At 42.1% G+C, this 22,850-nt stretch overlaps 1 protein-coding gene across 2 annotated transcripts in view; it reads right to left on the reverse strand.

Moving 5' to 3' along the window:
• Positions 1–6,593: 6,593 nt before the first annotated feature.
• The window catches only part of GJC1 (gap junction protein gamma 1), a 38,279-nt gene continuing 22,022 nt past the window's right edge, over positions 6,594–22,850 (reverse strand). For both annotated transcript variants that reach the window (XM_040330259.1, XM_040330258.1), the window contains exons 2-3: positions 10,826–10,899; positions 6,594–8,298 (exon numbers count right to left, since the gene is read on the reverse strand). In XM_040330259.1, the coding sequence (XP_040186193.1) occupies positions 7,115–8,284 (1,170 nt within the window). In that variant the 5' untranslated portion in view covers positions 8,285–8,298; positions 10,826–10,899 and the 3' untranslated portion in view covers positions 6,594–7,114. The remainder of the gene's footprint in view (positions 8,299–10,825; positions 10,900–22,850) is intronic.

Below are 22,850 nucleotides of genomic sequence, written 5' to 3' on the forward strand. Positions count from 1 at the left end.
AAAGGCCTTATAAGCATGAACACCAAAAGAGAGCTTGGTATAATTTTTAGTTTCTTTACCAAGCCCAAAATGTTGTATGTATGGCATCTACGCTCCAGGCTGTAGTGTTTGCTTACCGGACGATAGGTGAGAAATGTAGAATTTAGCTCAGTATAAGCTTTTAGTCGCTGGGGCAGAGGCTCAGATCTGCCTGCCAAGCACCCTGCAGCAAACACTGCTTAAGGCTGGGTTCACACTACTACACTACTTTCATCCTACTTTGCTCTGTTTTCAATGTTTCCCTATGAGAGCGTCTTGTAGCGTCCTACACAAGTCGGTCCGACTTTGAAAATGCTCCCTGTACTACTTTTGGTCCTACATTGATCCTACTTCAGGCCCATTGAATATCATTGAAGTCGGACCAAAGTAGTATCCTGTTCATGAAAGTAGGATGGATGTAGGACCAATGTAGGATAAATGTAGGACCAATGTAGCAGAGCAAAGTAGGATGAAAGTAGTGTAGTAGTGTGAACCCAGCCTTAAGAAGCTCCAACAGTTGATTATACAATTCAGGATGAGAGAGATAGAGATAGAGATAGAGAGAGATAAAAGGCTACGTTTCACACTGGCGATTTAGCCTGATGCGAATTGCAGCGGTAGGAATCTTGCGATTGCTGCTAGGTGCAGTTTATAATGGCAGGTCGCCAGAAGCCGCAGCTATTTGCTGCTCTCTCCGCACAGCCAGTGATTGCTACTGGACTCACTTAAAAAAGTTACCTAAAAAAGTAACTTTTCGGGGTGATTTCCACATTACCTGTGTTCATCTTTTCAGAATTGTAATAAAGGTGAGGATTTGTAGATTAGCTGCTAGGACATTTCAGAAGCTCAGTGTATTTACAGATTCGCTGCTAAAACACTGTCATTTTGTCCATTCAGACCAAATGGATAGTGTTCGCATATAGCCCAAACCCAAGAAATGTATACCTACCTTCCAAGCTCCAACACTACCTTCCCAGTGCAGCATCCTTGCCTAAACTTTGTGGTTATCTGGTGTCCAAGTTTAGATGGGGGAATGACATCATGTCACAGTGTTTGGATCGGAGGACTGGCTGCTAAGGTTCGAGAACTGTCACCTGAGGGAAATCACATTCCTCCCCACACCTGGAAGCTTTGATCATTAAGCGAGGGGACGGCTATGAAACTTAGCTCGGTAGGTATACTTGTCTTGGGGGGGTGCGGGACGATATGCGACAGTAAAAACTGTTGTTACGATAAGTCATTGACATACATGTCCGATGGTGGACTGTTTTCTAGAGTCAGTCGACTCACAGCCACAGTCAAAAGAAGAAATTAAAAGCACAAAAGTGACGTTAATTGCAAAGCATAAAGCTGCCAGTGTGTACACACACACACACTATATATATATATATATATATATATATATATATATATATATATATATATATATATATATATATATATATATATATATATATAAATATATATATATATATATATATATAAATATAAAAAATAAAAAAATAAATAACCCTTAGAACCAGGTATAAAAAAAACAACAGGATGTTGATTTAAGAAAAAAAGCCCACAACAGCCATGAGTCATATTTATATTCCATGCATAAGAAAAAGGAATGTAAAAACAGATTTAAAAATTGGAATGTTTAAAACAAGTATATTATATATAAAAAATAAAAAAAAGTGCAATATAGGATATTTAGCTTCAGAGTAGATACATATATGCTATACAGTGCCTTGAAAAAGTATTCATTACCCTTGAAAGTTTCCACATTTTTGGCATGTTACAACCAAAAACGTAACATTTATTTTATTGGGATTTTAGGTCATAGAACAACACAACGCGGCATAGAATTGTGAAGTGGAAGAAAAATGATAAATGGTTTTCAACATTTTTTACAAATAAATATTTGTGTGGCGTGCATTTGTATTCAGCTCTCTTTAGGGCCCTTTCACACGTGCGGACCGTATGTCCGCATTTTCATCTGTCCGTTGCGGATGAAAACGCGACATACATTGGTCCCTATGTGATTACGGGTGTCAGCGGATGACCATTTGCGGACGGAAGAAAATCCCATTTTTCTTCCGTCTGCCGGATCGGATGAACACAGACATATGGTCCGTGTTCATCCGATCCCCCATAGGGGAGAGCGGAAGAAAGATAGGGCAGTCCCTGCACAGTGTGCGGGGACCGCCCTGTCAGCTGCCAGCTCAGCGGGGATTTTACGGAGGATCCCCGCTGAGCTTTTGCGGACACGTAGCGGATCATTACTGATCCGCCCGTGTGAAAGGGCCCTAACTGATGCCCCCAACTAAAATCTAGTGGAACCATTTGACAGAAGTCATCTAATTATTAAATAGGAGTCCACCTATGTCTAATTTAATCTCAGTATAAATACAGCTGTTCTGTGAAGCCCTCAGATGTTTGTTAGAGAACCTTAGTGAACATACAGCATCATGAAGGCCAAGGAACACACCAGACAGGGCTAGGTTATATAAAAAAAACGAAAAAACAAACAAACAAAACACAAGCCTTGAACATCTCATGGAGCACTGTTCAATCCATCATCCAAAAATGGAGTATGGCACAACTGCAAACCTACCAAGACATGGCCGTCCACCTAAACTAACAGGCCGGGCAATGAGAGCATTAATCAGAGAAGCAGCAAAGAGGTCTATGGTAACTCTGGAGGAGCTGCAGAGATCCACAGCTCAGGGGGGCGAATCTGTCCACAGGACAACTATTAGTCGTGTATTCCACAAATCTGGCCTTTATAGAAGAGTGGCAAGAAGAAAGCCATTGTTGAAAGAAAATCATAAGAAGTCGTGTTTGCAGTTTGCAAGAAGCGATGTGGGGGACACAGCAAACATGTGGAAGAAGGTGCTCTGGTCAGATTATACCAAAATTGATCTTTTGGCCTAAAAGCAAAACGCTATGTGTGACGGAAAACGAACACTTTACATTACCCGGAACACACCATCCCCACTGTGAAACATGGTGGTGGAAGCATCATGTTGTGGGGATGCTTTTCTTTAGCAGGAACAGGGAAGCTGGTCAGAGTTGATGGGAAGATGGATGGAGCTACAATGGAATGGTTTATATGAAAGCATATGCATGTGTTAGAATGGCCCAGTCAAAGTCCGGACCTAAATCCAATTGAGACTCTATGGCAAGACTAGAAAATTGCTGTTCACAGATGCTCTTCATCCAATCTGAAAGAGCTTGAGAAATTTTGCAGAGAAGAATGGGCAAAAATGTCACTCTAGATGTGTAAAGCTGGTAGAGACATCCCCAAAAAGACTTGCAGCTGTAATTGCAGTGAAAGATGGTTCTACAAAGTATTGACTCAGGGGGGTTAAATACAAATACAAAACACTTTTCACATATTTGTGAAACGTTTTGAAAACCATTTATCATTTTCCTTCTACTTCACAATTATGTGCCACTTTGTGTTGGTCCATCACATAAAATCCCAATAAAAAAAATTTATGTTTTTGGTTGCAAAATGACAAAAATTTGGAAAATTTAAAGGGGTATGAATACTTTTTCAAGGCACTGTACATGTAGGATAGCCACTACCCTTAGGTTAAACAGAAAAACTTGTGGATATCCAAACAGGTTCCTGAAGTATAAAGGAAGTGCAAATTCAGGATATGGGAGGCAGAGGGTACAGGCCTCCCGTACTACCACAGATTCACAGAAAGAATACTGGGGTAGCATCAATAACAGAAACAAATTGCAAGCAGACCTAAAGGCTGGGTTCACAAATGTGAATTGAATGTGGGCAAGTGTGACCAGCTCTCGTAAGATCCGGTTCACACAGGTCTGGGGCGATCGCAGTCCGGATTGAAAAAAGGTTAGTTGCGTCTCTGGGTCCGGTTTAGGTGCGAATTCAGGCTAAAATTCGGAACTGAATCGCACCTTAACCAGTGTACAGGAATGCACTGAACCCCAGGCACAAACCCACAGCCGCACATGTGTGAACCCAGGCTTAATCACAGATCCAAATCACAGAACAAAAGCATTCGGCAACTGAAGACAAAACTCCTGACCAGCATATTTTTCTTTAGCTTGGTGGCTGAATAATCCTAGAGCCAGAGAATTAGCCATACAACCAAGCATGCTACATTTTCAAAAGATTAGAACAGTCAGCCTGCATATTTATCTCATGACAGCCTGCCTTCAAAGCTCAACTCTTTCCCTTCCTATATCTCAGCCATGTCCTCTGTGGTCAGCTGGAATTTTAACATTTGATGAATGTGTCGCGGAAAGGGAAGTAAGAAGTCTGGTTTACATCTAAATGCCTTCTCCCCCCTTTCACCGAGACATGTTAGTTTGAGCATAAGACAAAGAGGTCTACTGCAGATTGTCATGAACAAGTTTTAGCCATGACGTGAACTTAGAAGATACCAAATATACATATACAGTACTCTAAAAAGCACCAGAGCAAGGCACATGTACTCCAAGGGTCACAGCTTAGTCCTGAGACAGAGTCCACCAGTGGTGGGGTTAAGGCGACCATTGCTAGCTTAGGAGCTCCAAAACCGATGTTCTAAAGGTGTGTTCAATTAATGCCAGGTGACCCCAATGATGATCCCCAAAATCCCTGCAATAAAGATTTATAACATTTGCCAGGTGGTGAGCAACATTCCTATACAACTGGTGGTCAGCCAGAAAAAAACATAAAAAAAGACTGAAGTTAAGTTGTCCTGAATGGAGATATTGGGGGCTGTCACTGAAGACCTCTTTCTGAAAAACCTTGCTATCAGGTTGCTATACGAATTCAGCTGGCTTCAATACTCAGAGACAGTCACCCAGAAAAAGAGGTGATCTTAGCAATGGCGGCCTCTATGCATCTTTTGCGACAACCTTTTTTTCTCCTTAATTTGATTATTAACACAGTGGAACTACACCCCTCAATTTAAAGATTTTGCAAAACAGTTACATTCAAGGCATACCATGAACAATAACGGTTACAGATCCTTCTGAGCCATCACATGTTCAGCACCATGGCAACTGCAGACCAAACAGTGGCCAAGATGGCAGCTACCTTGTCTGGTAAATGACAGAAGGGGTTAGTTGCACTTCAAGTCTACCCATGACTGATGTTTTGGTTTTAAAAAGATGTCAGCGGGTACAAATTATTTTAATGTTGTAGTACCTTTAGTCTGTTAAGCAATTCATTTTTGGTTTTAGAACCGATTGTCATGATGGGTATTATTACTTTTGGCCCCGTATCAATTTTTTGAGAGAAGAAGGAAGCCTAAGAGGAAACATTTGTGCAAAAATGATCTAGGATAGACTTAACTAATTGACTTAAAATGTAACTCTAGCCAAAACTATATTTAATTATAATATTGGATACTGTTGACAAGCATTTTAACCCTAGTCAGGTTTTTATTCTTTGTCGTTGGTTCCATTTGACAACAGGGTCTCCTGTCAGGGACATGAAGAAAAGGGAAATGTCTCCCAACAGGGACCTAACAGCATTTAAAATATGTAACCTGTAATATTGCTTTTGGCACCGATCAAAGTAGAGTTGAAAGTATATATCGGTGTCTAAAACATGGGGTGCAGTCTTATCCGGATACCAATCCAGAGGGCTAGTGAATGTAAAGAGGAAAGAAACACCTCTACTCCCAATCAGCCCAGGAGAATAAACAATAAAGAGCAGCCTCAGCCTACACCACACCATGCACCTTGATGCATTTGGCCAACTGAGGTTTAGTCATAGGGTCTGGGCTGATCAGGAGTAGCGGCGATCCTTGCCTCTTTGCATTTAAGATATATTACAGTGGTCTAATGCAAGTAGCTCTATAGGGCACCAAAATTTACGGTCATCTGTGTCCCCATGGGAGATTTCTCCTCACTTCCTGTTCCAATGTAAAAAACGTTTTCACCAGGTTAAGGAGCAAATGAAAAACTCCACATTGAAGACCTTATAGGTTTTGTAAAGGTTCTCATTTATCCAGGTCACGTTATAGCTAGTAATAGTTAGTGTAAAAGAGAGGCAATATTCATGGGCCGCACATCAGAACAGACCAGCTGTGGTGAAATAAATGGCAGTCTCAGTCTTGGCTTCTGGCAGGCCATGCCCCCCTTGGCTTGGTGGGAGCCCAGGCTGATACTGACATTCATTACCACAGCTGGTCTGTTCTGATGTGCGGGCCCATAGAAATTGCCTCTTGTTTACCCAGGCATTTGGAGCCAAGCTCCTTCCCTGCCTGGCACTCACAATGGGCACAGGATCAGCATAAGAAAAAGAAAGATGGGAGGGCGCACCGACCTAGTGCATTACCACTTAAATTTTTATTAAAAACAGAATAAAAGCAATGATCCTACTCACAAGGAAAGCTTAAGTAAGCGCTTTTCAGACCGCCAAACTGGACCTCACGGCACCTGCCAGTGGAACCTCAGACATATGGATGGCTGACACGTTTCTGGGGCGTGCCCCCTTCCTCAAAGCCTAAGTGGTCCGTGGTCACACAGGATCAGCATCCCTTACAACCTGAGCGGCACACACCTTTGCTTTACTGGTTCATAGTATTAGTTAGTCACATTCAGCTGGACTTGTTCTGTAAGGTTGAAGATGTTTTATTAATGATTTAAGTAGCCATTAGAACTAAGGAAGCCACTTGGATGAGCAGCGAAATGTCTTCAACATTGCAAAAGAAGTCCAATTAAAATCGGCCAGATTTACACTTTAATGGTTCTATCATATCGAGGATGCTCAGATGGAAAGAGATTAAACACCTACCCAGCAAAGTTAGAAAAAAAAAAAACACACACACCACATTGGACTGTATAAAAGTTTAGCATTTAACAAAACAGGATTGTCATATTAATGGTCATGTTAGAACATTAGATATAAAAGTATAGCCTGACATACTGCAGGTCACAGTAATAAAGTCTCATGATACAAGAGAAATAAAGGACTAGCAGAACCCATAGACTGTTTTTTCTTCTTCTTCTTGTATCCAGGCTGTGCAGTCTGTGCTTCAACATTAACAGAACCAAAATATTTACACGACTGGAAGACATCATTCTGCCTTCTGTTCCTCCCGGAGACAAGGAGTCACAACTTTCTGCTGTAGCAGGTTTAAATCCACACAGAGGTCTTTCCGTCTCCGGACCGACTGCTGATGCTGCTCTTATTAGACCCTTTTTTGGATCGTTTCTCTTTGGATGGTGGGTTACTCTGACTTGTGTATGCGTGAATTGCTGTTTCCAGGCGTTCTTTTGCCATGCGTACTTCCCGATGAAGGTGTTCTAGGTCAGCAGGGAGAGTGTCCTCACTTGTTCCATACTGCTGTTCCTGAGCTATGTTGGCCCTGTTTTGCTTGTATGCCATTTTGGCATTGGTCAGTTCTGTATAATGGATCTGATCTGGTTTCACAGCCATGTTGTATCCAGGTGGAGCTGAAGGAGTGTTCCATGAGATAGGATAGTTACAGGTAGAAGAATCATCCACTTGTTTCCCCCTGTTGTTAAGGGCGTCCCGTATGGTCCCAAAGCCAAGGTGGATCATCTCCCACACATTGAGGAGGAGGCACAGGCAGCTGACACCATACATGATTAACAGGAAGATTGTCTTTTCAGTAGGCCGGGATATAAAGCAGTCCACTGTGTGTCGACAAGGATCTCTGTGGCACTCGTATCTCGCTATAACTTCAAAGCCATAAAGAAAATACTGCCCAGCCAAAAATGCCATCTCAAAAACCGTCCTGACAAGCAGCTGCAAAACATAAATCCTCAACAGCCCATCAGCTTGAATCCGCCTTCGCCCATCATGCTTAATCTTGGCATGGCTGTGCTTTCCTCTGTCACTACCCTGCTCATTCTCTGGGTACATCATGGGGTCTTCTTCATTGTCATCTTCTACCTCCTCTACAGCCCGATTCTGCTTCCACCGCTTGGACAGGGATCTAAACCTTGCCTTCTTATCATACTCATAACGCTCCTCCATTTTTGCAATTTTGTGGATTGCGTAACCCAAATATAAAAGAGGCGGAGTGGCCACCAAGATGATCTGGAATACCCAGAAACGTACATGGGAAAGGGGGGCAAAGGCGTCGTAGCACACATTCTCACAGCCCGGCTGATCTGTGTTGCACTGAAACTTTGATTGTTCATCATAATAAATTGATTCCCCTCCGACGACAGTCAGAACGATTCTGAAGACTATCAAAACTGTCAGCCAGATCTTTCCAACAAATGTGGAGTGATTGTGGATCTCCTCTAGCAGTCGTGTCAAGAAGCTCCAGCTCATGTTGCCAGTTCCTCCTTGAATGGAGATCAGAGAAATCCAATGAATTGGCAAATATGTAATTGGCAGATATAAAAATTAAAAACAATAATTTCAGCTCGTCTAAGACCGGAAAAAAAAAAAAAAGTCTAAATAAAAATGGTTTCAAAATAATTTAATGACAAATTTGCCCACTTGCATAGAAAACCAAAGTCTAATGGCAGCATTAATGCAAGCCTCTCTAGAAAAAGATTATGTTAGAGATCCAACATCGGCTCATCCAGCCCTCATACATCTGTCTGTGGCCAGCAAGGTGAAAGGACAAGAGAGTATGGAACGAGTCAGGTATCTAATAGATTTTGCTCATAGTGTGTTTGAGTGTGTATGTGTGTGATATATATATATATATATATCTCTCCTTATTTCTTCTGAGAAATCCTCACTTCCTGTTCTTCTGTCTGTAACTCCACACAGTAATGCAAGGCTTTCTCCCTGGTGTGGAGTGTCATGCTCGCCCCCTCCCTTGGACTACGGAGAGTCAGGACGCCCACTAACATGCAGCTCCTTTCTCTATCTGCAACATAGAGAGCGTCCTGACTCTCCCGTAGTCCAAGGGAGGGGGCGAGCACTAGGGTCGAAACTACTAATCGATAACTAATCGATTACAATTTTCATAATTGATTAATCGCCCAGTAACATAATGGGGTTAAAAAAAAATTATCCCTTTATAGTACAAAAAAGCAAATCACTACTGTAAATATTACTTTCACTGTCCCACCGTAAAAAAATGAACTCCTTACAGTAGCGATTATTTGCTCTTTTTGTACTTATTTTTGTTTTTTTTTAACCCCATTATGTTACTAAACATCTTGCAAAAACACACTACAGTTCATTTACATGTTTTCCTATGGGACACTTTCACATCCATGATTTTTTTTTCAGCTGCTACGTATTTGGAAAGGGCAAAGACTTTTTAACCCAAAAACGGTGACATTTTTTTTTGCCTCAATTTACTTTAATGGAGAAGCTGCAGAAAAGTGTGTAATGTGTTTTTGCGGCAATTTGTGTTTTGTAATCTGCCCAACAACAAATTGGCCCAAAAAAATTTAGAAATGCTATTTTTTTTTTTTTTTTTTTAAGGCTATTATCCGATTCATCAAAACAATAAATCGGCCAACTAAGCGATTATGAAAATAATCGTTAGTTGCAGCCCTAGCGAGCACGACACTCCACACCAGGGAGAAAGCCTTGCATTACTGTGTGGAGTTACAGACAGAAGAACAGGAAGTGAGGATTTCTTTAGAAGAAATAAGGACATTTAAAAGCAAGATCGAAGGATGAGGTAAGTGAAGGAGGACTGCACTAAGGTAAAGGAAGCTATTACAACCCCTTTAAATGTAATGCGATGAAAACCTGTCTAGAAATATGAAGGTTTCCACTGTTGACATGATTTGAAGGTGCCAGGTGTGAGCGGATATCCTCATCCCTGCTGTAGTACTTTTTGAGGTACAGACCTGTAACAAGCAAGCAGGTCGTGCGAGTATAGACTTCAGCTCACTAGGTAGTGCAGCAAGGATGGAGATGGCTCAGTAGATAAGGAAGCTGTATAGGAGACCAATCCAGGGAAGATTTTTCTTTTATAGTATGAGAATGTTATGGTGCACTATTCTTACTACATTTGAAGTCATGCTACCAAAATGTACCTGTTATTGGTCATAGAAACCCACAATTGAAGCTGTATAAAAACTGAATTACAGGAACCTTGTACTTGGAGAAATATGTAGCCTACCCTTGTACTTGGAGAAATATGTAGCCTACCCCAGTAGATACGCCGTCGTAACTCCGAATCTGCGCCGTCGTATATTTAAGTGTATTCTCAAATTGAGATACGCTTAAATGTAGCTAAGATACGACCGCCGGCGTATCTTAGCTGTCTGTTTACGCTGGCCGCTAGGGGCGTGTACACCGATTTACGCCTAGAATGCGTAAATCAGCGAGATACGCCTATTCACGAACGTACGCTTGCCCGTCGCAGTAAGGATACGCCGTTTACGTAAGGCATTTTCAGGCGTAAAAGATAAACCACCAAAAAGATGGCGCAGCCAATGTTAAGTATGGACGTCGGAACCGTGTCGAATTTTGAAATTTTTACGTCGTTTGCGTAAGTCGTCCGTGAATGGGGTTGGGCATAATTTATGTTCACGTTGAAACCAACGAGTCTTTGCGGGGTAATTTGGAGCATGCGCACTGGGATACGTCCACGGACGGCGCATGCGCCATTCGTTCAAAACATCAATCACGTCGGGTCACGATTCATTAGCATAAAACACACCCACCTCTTCACAATTTGAATTAGGCGCGCTTACGCCGGCACATTTACGCTACGCCGCCGTAACTTAGGATGCAAGTGCTTTGTGAATACAGCACTTGCCTCTCTAACTTACGGCGGCGTAGCGTATATGAGATACGCTACGCCTGCCTAATGTTAGGCACGTCTATGTGAATCTGGCTAAAAGAGTTTAGTTTTAAAGGTGTGGAGACACAGAATGCGAACACATACTATACCTGCAGTGCCGTGTTTTTTTCATTTGGTGTTGCAGTAGACATGAGGGACTCATCTGCAGTTTCTTGAAATCCCACTGGAAGAGAAGAGAAAGTTATTTCTTAACAGCACCTTAAAATAACCCACACACAAGCATATATCTGCTTCTTCATAAATAACTGATCTTGTCAGTGACAGAGGTTTCTTTTCCCTACCCCACCACCAATATGCTGAGGAGTGGACACACACACAGGTCCTAGTGCTCAATCTTTTATACTTCATATGAAAGTTTAAACCTTTGCCATGTTTTAGGGAACATCTAGAAATGTTTGTTGTGGCCAAGCAGTACACAAAGTCTAGGTTCACACACACACACACATGCAGTTCATAGTGTGAACTGAGGCTTAAAGATTTTACTTTTGTCAATTCCTCCTGAAATACCCCAGTGTACTAAAGACTCAACGCTGTATATTTGCACTTTAAATTTATCTAAAGGCACTGCTGCCTCGAATGGTCTCAGGAGATTTGCAATGATATTTGACAATATCACTATTGTATCTCACGGATTGCCTTGCTGGAGAGGAATACGGTATATGCATCTGTGGACCTGCAATGCGCCCTTCTTCTGTTTGATCCATTCTGTGGATCTGTGCTTTCTCCACTTTTCTTTTACTGCAGAGTAAATAATAAAAAAAAGTGCTGTAAAAAAAAAAAAAAAAAAAAAAGAAGAAGTAGTTGCTCCATACCTTACAGATAGGAACACAAAATAAATACTACAATGACCAAAGTTTAATGATTTTCCTACCACCACATCCGCAAAATATAGTACTGTATTTTCCGGCGTATAAGACGACCTTTTGGATGCAAAAAAATGCATCCAAAGTCGGGGGGTCGTCCTCGGACGAGAGGACATCCGTGATAGGCGGAACACTGAACAGAGGCCCTGCTGGGAAAATTTGTGTTCCGCCTATCACGGAACAGTCTGAGGAGAAGGCACGGCTTTTAAATCATGGATGCCCGCAGCCTGACAGAGAATGTCATCGGCGTATAAGACGCGGCTTTTGAATCATGGATGCCCGCAGCCTGGAAGCCAGAATGCAAAAAAAAAAAAGGTAGGGAGATAGTCTTGGCTGGCACAGTGGAGGAAAGTGATGGCACAGCGGAGGAAAGTGATGGCACAGTGGGGGCATGTAATGTAATGTAATGTAATGTTCCGCTTTGCAATACTGAAAGCGGAACCATTGTTGACCCCCAGGTTAAAGGGGTCGTAAAGGTTAGTTTTTTATTTTCTAAATAGGTTCCTTTAAGCTAGTGCATTGCTGGTTCACTTACCTTTTCCTTCCATTTCCCTTCTAAATGTTTCTCCCCCCCCCCCCCCTTTGTCTGAATTTCTCACTTCCTGTTCCTCCTCAGTAAGCTTGCCCGCATCATCCGAGTCGTTCTGGCTGGGGGTTAGTCAGCGTGCTCGCCCCCTCCCTTGGGACTACATCCCTGCGGGGGGATGCTGTTAACGTTTTAGAAAAAAAAAAAAAAAAACAACCTTTACAACCCCTTTAAATTTGTTATAGCGTGATGCTGATGATGGGACTCTAACGGTTGTGTTTATAGGAGGCAGGTTTTGAATTAGGTTTTAATGATAGGGAGGCTAAAATCGCCTTTTTAAATAGCTACCTGTTCTCTAGTCTAGTGAATAATCAATAATAGATTGGATTTTAGCAGATCTGTTGTATTGACACTTGAGACTAGCCACCTTAAAATTCCCACACACTTCTGCTCTTCTACTCGATTTTGAGGATGTATTAGTTATTTGAACACTGAAGCACCTCACCCCTTTTTAGAACATGCCTCCTGGAAATTGAAGGACCAAAAAGTTCAGGAAAACTGTTTTGCCAGGAACAAAACGCATAAATCCTTTTACATTTTTTGGGGCCAAAATGATCACCCAACTATTTATTTTGAGCAGTGACCCGAGCTCAGTTTTAAACCTTATGCTAGAAGTAGATATGTATTACCATAATCGCCATTTGTCACTTTCCCTTTCCTTCTGCGGCAATGGTCCTCATGCAGATAGGGTGGCAAGGCTACCTTTGCATGTGCTGTATTGCGTGCCTACTCCAGCAGGGACACCAATGATGGGGAACTATTCCTCCAACTGACACCAATGATGGGGAACTATTCCTCCAACTGACACCAATGATGGGCTCATACAGTGCTTCCGGAAAGTATTCACAGCACTTCACTTTTTCCACATTTTGTTATATTACAGCCTTATTCCAAAATGGATTACATTATTTTTCCTCAAAATTATACAAACAATACCCCATAATAACGTGAAAGAAGTTTGTTTGAAATCTTTGCAAATTTATAAAAAAATTAAGAAAAACAAAAAAATATCCCATGTACATAAGTATTCATGGCCTTTGCCCAATACTTTGGTGAAGTACATTTGGCACCAATTACAGCCAAGTCTTTTCAAGTATGATGCTACAAGCTTGTCACACCAATTTATGGGCAGTTTCTCCCATTCTTCTTTGCAGGACCTCTCAAGCTCCATCAGGTTGGATGGGGAGCGTCGGTGCACAGCCATTTTCAGATCTCTCCAGAGATTTTCAATCGGGTTCAAGTCTGGGCTCTGGCTGGGCCACTCAAGGACATTCACAAAGTTGCCCCATAGCCACTCCTTTGTCATTTTGGCTGTATGCATAGGGTCATTGTCCTGTTGGAAGGTGAACCTTCGCCCCAGTCTGAGGTCCAGAGTGCTCTGGAGCAGGTTTTCATAAAGGATGTCTCTGTAGATTGCTGCATTCATCTTTCCCTCAATCCTGACTAGTCTCATAGTTCCTGCCGCTGAAAAATATCCCCACAGCACGATGCCGACACCACCATGCTTCACTGTAGGGATGGTATTGGCCAGGTGATGAGCGGTGCCTGGTTTCTTCCAGACATGACGCTTGCCATTTAGGCCAAAGAGTTCAATCCTTGTTTCTTCAGACCACAGAATTTGTTTTCTCATCATCTGAGAGACCTTCAGGTGCCTTTTGGCCTTTTACTGAGGAGTGGCTTCCGTCTGGCCACTCTACCATACAGGACTGATTGGTGGAGTGCTGCAGAGATGGTTGTTCTTCTGGAAGGTTCTCCTCTCTCCACAGAGAAATGCTGGAGCTCTGTCAGAGTGACCATCAGGTTCTTGGTCACCTCCCTGACTAAAGGTTTTTCTCCACCGATCGCTCAGTTTGGCCAGTCGATTTTGAGTGTCATGGCAAAGGATGTGATTACTTATGTACATGTGATTTTTTTTGTTTTTAAATTTTTTTAAAAATTTGCAAAAATTTCAAACAAACTTCTTTCACGTTGTCATAGGATATTATTTGTAGAATTTAGAGGAAAATAATTTAATCCATTTTCGAACAAGGCTGTAGCAAATAAAATGTGGAAAAAGTGAAGCAATGTGAATACTTTCCGTATGCACTATATATCCCAGTCAACAGACACGAATCCGCCTGAAATCTTTATGTTAAAGCACCGATCACTTTATATTTTTTTCCAGCCATTTTAATAACCTGCAGCTTAACAATAACATTCCAACCATATTTCCTTAAAGCCACAAAGGATCAGTCAAAATTAAATCCAAGGCAAGGGTCCCAGTATTACTTATGAAGGATAAGTGAATAGGGAATACCATGTTTTTACAAAGTCTAAACATCTGCTTTAAATTGATGTATTAAAAAGGTTAAAAAACCCATTGGGCCCCGCACCTCAATCTGCTGTGTGACAATGGCCTGTAATGCAAACTAAGCAAGACAACCTTCAATGAAAGGTAAATATAAAACTAAAATAATTAATGTGATGTCACTTCAGTCCATTAACCACTTCCCGACCTCCTCATGTACATTTACGTCGGCAGAATGGCACGGACAGGCACATCAACGTACCTGTACGTGCCTGCCTAGACGTGGGTGGGGGGTCCGATCGGGACCCCCCCCCCGGTACATGCGGAGGTCGGGTCCGCTCGGGGAGCGATCCGGGACGACGGCGCGGCTATTTGTTAACAAATAGCCGCTCCGTCGCGATCGCTCCCCGGAGCTGAAGAACGGGGAGAGCCATGTGTAAACACGGCTTCCCCGTGCTTCACTGTGGCGGCGCATCGATCGAGTGATCCCTTTTATTAGGGAGACTCGATCGATGATGTCAGTCCTACAGCCACACCCCCCTACACTAGTAAACACATACACAGTGATCCCTAAATGTTACAGCGCCCCCTGTGTTTAACTCCCAAACTGCAACTGTCATTTTCACAATAAACAATGCAATTTAAATGCATTTTTTGCTGTGAAAATGACAATGGTCCCAAAAATGTGTCAAAATTGTCTGAAGTGTCCGCCATAATGTCGCAGTCACGAAAAAAAAAAATCGCTGATCGCCGCCATTACTAGTAAAAAAAAAAAAAAGCAAAAAAACTATCCCCTTTTTTGTAAACGCTATAAATTTTGCGCAAACCAACCGATAAACGATTATTGCGATTTTTTTTTACCAAAAATAGGTAGAAGAATACGTATCGGCCTAAACTGAGGGGAAAAAAAATGTTATATATGTTTTTGGGGGATATTTATTACAGCAAAAAGTAAAAAATATTGAATTTTTTTCAAAATTGTCGCTCTATTTTTGTTTATAGCGCAAAAAATAAAAACCGCAGAGGTGATCAAATACCACCAAAAGAAAGCTCTATTTGTGGGGAAAAAAGGACGCCAATTTTGTTTGGGAGCCACGTCGCACGACCGCGCAATTGTCTGTTAAAGCGACGCAGTCCCGAACTGTAAAAACCCCTTGGGTCTTTAGCCAGCATATTGGTCCGGGGCTTAAAGCGGAGGTTCACCCCTAAATTACAGCCGATTCCCCTAGACAAAACGAGCAGGAATCTAAGGGGATTTTTTGAAAAAAAATTCTTATGGGTGAACTCCCGCTTTAAGTGGTTAATAAAAAACTAGTTAAAATTGCCTGAATTTTTTATTTTTTTGCAAGGCCAGCATTATGCCTAGTACACACAATCGTTTTTTTTCCCAACGGTCAAAAGACCGCCGGGAAAACCAAGGGGAAAAACGGGAACCAGCTCTGTCCCTTATTCCCTGTACACACAGCCGGTTTTCCCGACAGGAAAACTGCCAGGAGAACTTTGGTCGGGAAAATCGGCCTTGTGTATGCTCCCTCGCAGTGTTTCTTATAGGAAAACTGCGGGGGAAAAAACGCTGCGATTCGCGGCAAAAAACAAAACAAAAAGAGAACATGTTTTTTAAACCGCAGTTTTCCTGCTGGGAAAACTGCTAAAGGAGCATACACACGTCCGGTTTTCCCGGCCAAAAGGAAAACACGGCAGTTTTCCCGACGGGAAAATCAATTGTGCGTACTAGGCATTAGAGTGGTCACTGGGACAGAACAAAGAGAAACTATTTTCAACAGGGACACAGGTAGCACTAAATCCGAGTCATTGATTCCAATCTTTCCCTACTTTACCCAAAATGTACACCTGACATGTACTGCTAAAATTTACAGGGGTGGATTTACCATTTGTGTAGTGCTCCAAACGTTCTAAAGAAAGGGCCAGTTTACTGTCCTTCAGGCTTTAGAGGGGGGAGCCAGTGGGAGTAGAATATATCCTGGCATCAGTGGGAGTAAACAATGCCCTATTTTTGGTATTTGAGAAATCGTGCCCCATCGTTTGCATCAGTGGGAGGAATAGTGCCCCATCATTGGTGTTAGTGGGAGGAATTATGTTCCATTGATGTCAGCGAGAGGAAAGGTACCCCAAAAGGACAGATAAAAGCAAGTAAAGGATACTACTGTTGTAGACTGAGTTGTAGACTAAAAACACTCAGTGTTAGCTATGACTAAGCGCTAAATATTAGTGTGAAACGCGTCAACTGTGTGTCCTATTTTTGCTGTGGCTTGTAGTGTTTTTATCCTGTTTTACCAATAAAAGGCAACATAGAGTTTTTTCAGAGTGCGGCTGTCCAAGATTTCTCTTTATTTAGAGCCATCATGTAATGACCAATAAATCGGACATAAATTAATCAATTTTTTTTTTTATTTTTTTTTTACATATACCTAATGCAAACAGTTTGGACGGGAAACACATTAACCTTTTAATTTATCGTTCATTCGGCAGAAGATTTCCCAAAATTCGTGCTTTGTTTTTTCGGCTCAAAAACATCCCAACGATTATAGATTTTGTGCCCATTAACCACTTCCAGACCTGTGCACGACGATGTACATCCTCTTTTTAAAGATGGATATCTCGGTAACGGCAGCAGCTGCTGCCACAACCAAGGTATCCATCTTTAGTGTCAGCGGTCCTGTACACGATAACGGCGGTCTTCGCCGCGAGATCGCCGTTATCGGTGGCGGGAGAGGGGGCCCCCCCTCCCGCCGCTCTCCCACGCCCTCCGCCGGTAGCGGCGGAAGAGATCGGGTGCGCACGGCTGCTGACTGGGGACGCGACTGAAGGAAAAATCTCCTTCACCCGTCCCCATAGCTCTGCTGGGCGGAAGTGACGTCAAAACGTCAGTCCCGCCCAGCCTCTTAAAGAAACATTTTTTTTTTGTCATTTGAAAAAATGACAGTTTCAATTATTATTTTTTTCTTGCATTTTAGTCTAAATATGAGATCTGAGGTCTTTTTGACCCCAGATCTCATATTTAAGAGGACCTGTCATGCTTTTTTCTATTACAAGGGATGTTAACATTCCTTATAATAGGAATAAAAGCGATCAAATTATTATTATTTTTTTCAGTGTAAAAAGTAATAAAATAAATAAAAATAAATAAGAAAACAAAAAAAAAATTTTTTTAAATCGCCCCGTCCCGACGAGCTCGCGTGCAGAAGCGAACGCTTACGCGAGTAGCGCCCGCATATGAAAACGGTGTTCAAATCACACAAGTGAGGTATCGCCGCGATCGTTAGAGCGAGAGCAATAATTCTAGCCCTAGACCTACTCTGTAGCTCAAAAAATGCAACCTATAGAATTTTTTAAACGTCGCCTATCGAGATTTTTAAGGGTAAAAGTTTGACGCCATGCCACGAGCGGGCGCAATTTTTAAGCGTGACATGTTGGGTATCATTTTACTCGGCGTAACATTATCTTTCACAATATATAAAAAATTGGGCCAAATTTATTGTCTTATTTTTTAATTAAAAAAAGTGAATTTTATCCAAAAAAAGTGCGCTTGTAAGACCGCTGCGCAAATACGGTGTGACAAAAAGTATTGCAATGACCGCTATTCTATTCTCTAGGGTGTTAGAAAAAAATATATATAATGTTTGGGGGTTTTAAGTAATTTTCTAGCAGAAAAAAATGTTTTAGTCTTGCAAACACCAAATCTGAAAAACACCCAAGGTCTGGAAGTGGTTAACTGGCCGAAAAACAAACCAAAAACTGGCCAAAAGACCTAATTTTGGACGATTTTTCGTATAGTATGGCCAGCATTAGGATCTTTGCTTCAATACAGAAACTCACAAGCTGTATGTAATTATTAAGAATCCTTTAATTAAATGATTATAACCCAAGCAGAGCTGAAAGACAAAAGCAAAGCATACCACAAAAGAGAAAAAACACACAACAACCTTAGAAGGAAACCCAGCAGAGAATTAGCATTAAGTTAATTTAGCTTTCTCCCGTAGGCTACAACAGAATATATAAACAACTTCAAATCTATGCCAGTCTAGCAAAACAGGAACCCTAAAGAGCTCCAAATTAAAAGTCCACGGTCCAGCAAGCTACTGACATGGAAACCTCGAGTCCCTTTCAGCAAGATAAATTGTGGCACAATCTTTACATTGGGTCACGTATAGGAGAGGGCTCAATATGAGCATTAACTCAATATTTGCACAAAAGGAACATGGGAATATTTGCAGTGACAACTGTCAAAAACAAAACACTAAGCAGACACCAGAATCCTCTTCTTTAATTAGCTCATAGAAAACGTTGATGTCAACAATTGTCGCTGTTGAACATCTTTCTGAGCTGACATGATGTGAAGGGCGTGCTGACTCCGCAAGAAGAAAGGCGGCACGTAGATCCAACCACCCTATCATCAGCACTGAGCACATACCAGATCACCGGCTAGACATTCAATGTCTATGAACATTTCTGGTCATAGAAACGAGTAAACACTGAAGTGTGGAATTACAAAAATAAATAAATAAATAATAATAATAATAATAATAATAATAAAAATAAAAAAATATGGGGATATGATGGCTAATAAATTCAAATTAATGATTTTGGTTTTATTCAAAGGATTGTTTAGGCCTGGATCTCCAAGTGGAATATCCACCCAGAGGGCCAGATCCACATAGATCAGCGGATCTTTAGATCCGCGTGATCTATCTGATTTAAGATACCCTGCCGCAAGTTTGAGAGGCAAGTGGGTAATTCACAAACCACTTACCTCCAAACTTGCGGCGGCGTATCGCAAATCCCCCGGCGGAATTCAAATTCCGCGGCTAGGGGGAGTGTACTATTTAAATCAGGCGCGTCCCCGCGCCGATTTAAATGAGCACGCGCAGGCCATGAATTTACCCGGCGTGCATTGCTCCCACTGACGTCACTAGGACGTCAGTGGTTTAGACGCTTACGTAAATGACGTCCATCCGTATTATAGAACGATTTATGCAAACAACGTAAAAAAATTCAAAAGTGATGCGGGAACGACGGCTATACTTAACATTGGCTGCGCCTCATAGAAGCAGGGGTAAGTATACGCCGGGAAAGCCGCTACGGAAACGTCGTAACACTGCGTCGGGTCCGCGTACGTTCGTGAATTTGCGTATCTCGCTGATTTACATATTATTCAACGTAAATCAGCGGGAACGCCCCCGCGCCATTTTTAAATGACAAATAAGATCCGACGGTGTAACACAGTCGGATCTTAGCCATATCTATGCGTATCTGATTCTATGAATCAGGCGCATAGATAAGACCAGTGTAAGTCAGAGATACGACGGCGTATCAGGAGATACACCGTCGTATCTCTTTGTGAATCTGGCCCAGAGTGTGGAATTTAAGAACGTATCCAACCGGTAATATCACACATGTATGAGTGACATTGTTGGGAACAGACCCCAATGCGTTGTTCATACCCTGTGACTGTTCAGTTACAAGAAGCTGAAATCTTCTTTTCTTCCCATGTGACTGAGCCATTTTGTTTTCTTGCACAATACAAAAGCAAAAGTGGATGGTGAAACAGTGATTATGATTTGTAGCAAGAAGAAATCAGACCTTCCAACGGCTCTCAGTCACAGGTACATTACTCATTACAGCACAGCAACAGTCTGCAGAGCCGACAATCCAAGCATATCGCGTTGTCATACAACACAGGAAGATGGCAACCAGTTCATATCCAAGATGTAGTCTGACATGAACCTGGAGGAGGTCAGTATACCAAATCACTGTAGTGTATGTGTAATGCCGCGTACACACGACCGGTTTTAATGTCATGGAAAAAACAATGTTTTTCTCGACGTGATTCTTGTCAAGCCTGCGTTGCATACACACGATCGCGAAAAAAACAATCCCCGCGCAAAGCGCGGTGACGTACATCGGCACTATAAAGACGAAGTTCCATTAGAATGGCGCCACCCTTTGGGCTGATTATGCAAATTTCCCTTCTCATAACTTGCTTCTGAGCATGTGCGTTTTATTCCCCGTCGTTAAAGCCTACACACACAACCATTTTTTCACGACGTGGAAAACGTAGAGAAAAAATAGAGCATGTTCTAAATTTTTAATGGACATTTTTCACGTTGCGAAAAATGCTCTGGAGCCCACACACACGATTAAAAAATTGCATTTTTCTTGTCATGAAAAATGGTCGTGTGTACGCGGTATCAGAGATGTGGCCCCAGAAATTTCACATTTTGGTAACCCATGATGAAAAACAGGTCCTATCCCATCCTACTGATGAGAGTCCATCTGTACAAAGGCTGTACACACACACACACACACATTTTTTTAAGATTGGCTCAGTTTATGGACACCTGATATAAGAAAAAATTCCAGGTCAGCAACACCACATACATTCATCAAGCAAATTAATGACATAATTAGTCCCAAATCTATCTGTCTATCGACACTTCAGCAAAGTAAAAAAGAAAAATTTTATGACACAAAGCAGCAAATACTTTGTAATGTACCCTTGAACTGAGCACCCAGCTGCAACAGCTCGCGGCTACACCACCAGGTGCCCACTGTGCATGTGCAAGCCGCGCTGCACATTGTGAATGGTCCCGCAGTCTTCTGGGATCTGTCATGTGTCCCAGAAGACGTTGGTGAGTGAGGGCGGGAGTGAGGGAGAAGGACCTTTACCGATTCCGATTGCCTAGTCGATCCTAGCAGAAGTGGGAGGGGGGTACCTGTCAACAGTCAGGTACCCACTCCCCCCCCCCCCATCCCTTCAAAAGTGCCATTACTGAAAGAGGACAGGGGAAGGAGGTCCTAAAGCAGGGATATGCTATTAGAAGACCTCCAGCTGTTGAAAAACTACAAGTCCCATCATGCCTCTGGGTGTCATGCTTGTTGCTATGCTTCGTGGGAGTTGTAGTTCTGCAACAGCTGGAGGTCCGCTAATTGCATATCCCTGTTTTAAAGTGTTACTTCCCCTTTTGGGTGGAGCTCCGCTTAACATAAAATATTCCAATCACAATAAGTTTATACAACTTGTAATCCACTTTATATAATAAATTATATAAATAACATCTTTAAATCTGAAATATATATATATATATATATATATATATATATATATATATATATATATATATATATATACACACATATATATATATACACACACACACACACACACACACACACACACACACACACACACTCCTTCCACAAAATGAATCAATGACAAGAAGATTCTAAGAGCACTGTGGGTTAGCTAAATAGACATCACATGAGTGAGTGAGATGCTACCTGCTTTAAAGTGTTTGTGGATTTGGTGGAAGAATTTTGTCCTCATCTCTGCTGCCAACTGCTAAGACAAGATGGGGGCAAAGACGAGGGGAGTGCCACAGCTGCAAGCAAGGTGCAAGGGCCTTGTGATATGGCCTGGTGGTCCAGATTTGGCCCGCAGTCCTTGTGTTTGACACGTGCTCTATACAATCCCCTCAAAAACAGATGACAGATGTCACCCACTGGCTGCTGATATCTTGTATTATAGTTTTATTCTGTTCCACAGGGGAATATTTCTCAATCATATCACAAGGCAAAGCAATGTTGAGAAAGAGCAAGAGGGATGTGACAGTTTTTTAAATTCCTCCTTTGACTGATCTAAAGTATCATTTTAGCGAGTGAATGAAATCTGACCACAACCATAAAATTCCGTGTCTGTTCAGAATAGAAATTTATATTTCTCTTCAGTAATTAAATCGGTCTTTGAACTTTTAAAACGGTTGCACTTTGCTGCCCAGGAATACAGAGACACAGGTCTGGAAATCTGTCACAGAAACTTTGCTGAAGTAAATGCAACCTGATTTGCAACTTATCATGCCATTAATTTGCTTGATAAATGTATGCATCTTTTTCTCATACCAGGTGTTAGTGTCGGTTCACACAGGGGCGACTTGTCAGGCAACTTAGCCGCCTGACAAGTCGCGCTCTGTTCTGTACTATGGAACCGTTCTAATAGGAGCGACTTAAGCCGCCCCAGCTTAGAAAAAGGTTCCTGTGCAACTTTGGGACGACTTCAATACAGAAGTCATTTTGCAAGTCGTCTCTGAAGTCGTGTGCAGAACGCCTTGCCGAGTCGCGCTGCAAGTCGTGCTGCCCCAGAACCGGCACTTAAGCCACTTGTTTATGTTTATTTAATAATGTGACTGCTCAGCTCTCTCCTCTCCCAGGCTGACATCTATTGCGGGAGGGGCCGAGAACTCTCGCTGACGCCAGCCGGGGGGGAGAGGAGGAGAGAGTCGAGACGTCAGCCACGGAGGACAGGAGGAGAGTCATGTGGGTGTCGGGAGGTGCTGTAAAATAAGGCAGAAATCTAAATTTTT

The sequence above is a fragment of the Rana temporaria genome, chromosome 12 (assembly GCF_905171775.1).
Source record: "Rana temporaria chromosome 12, aRanTem1.1, whole genome shotgun sequence".
In the NCBI taxonomy this organism is placed as follows: Eukaryota; Metazoa; Chordata; class Amphibia; order Anura; family Ranidae; genus Rana; species Rana temporaria.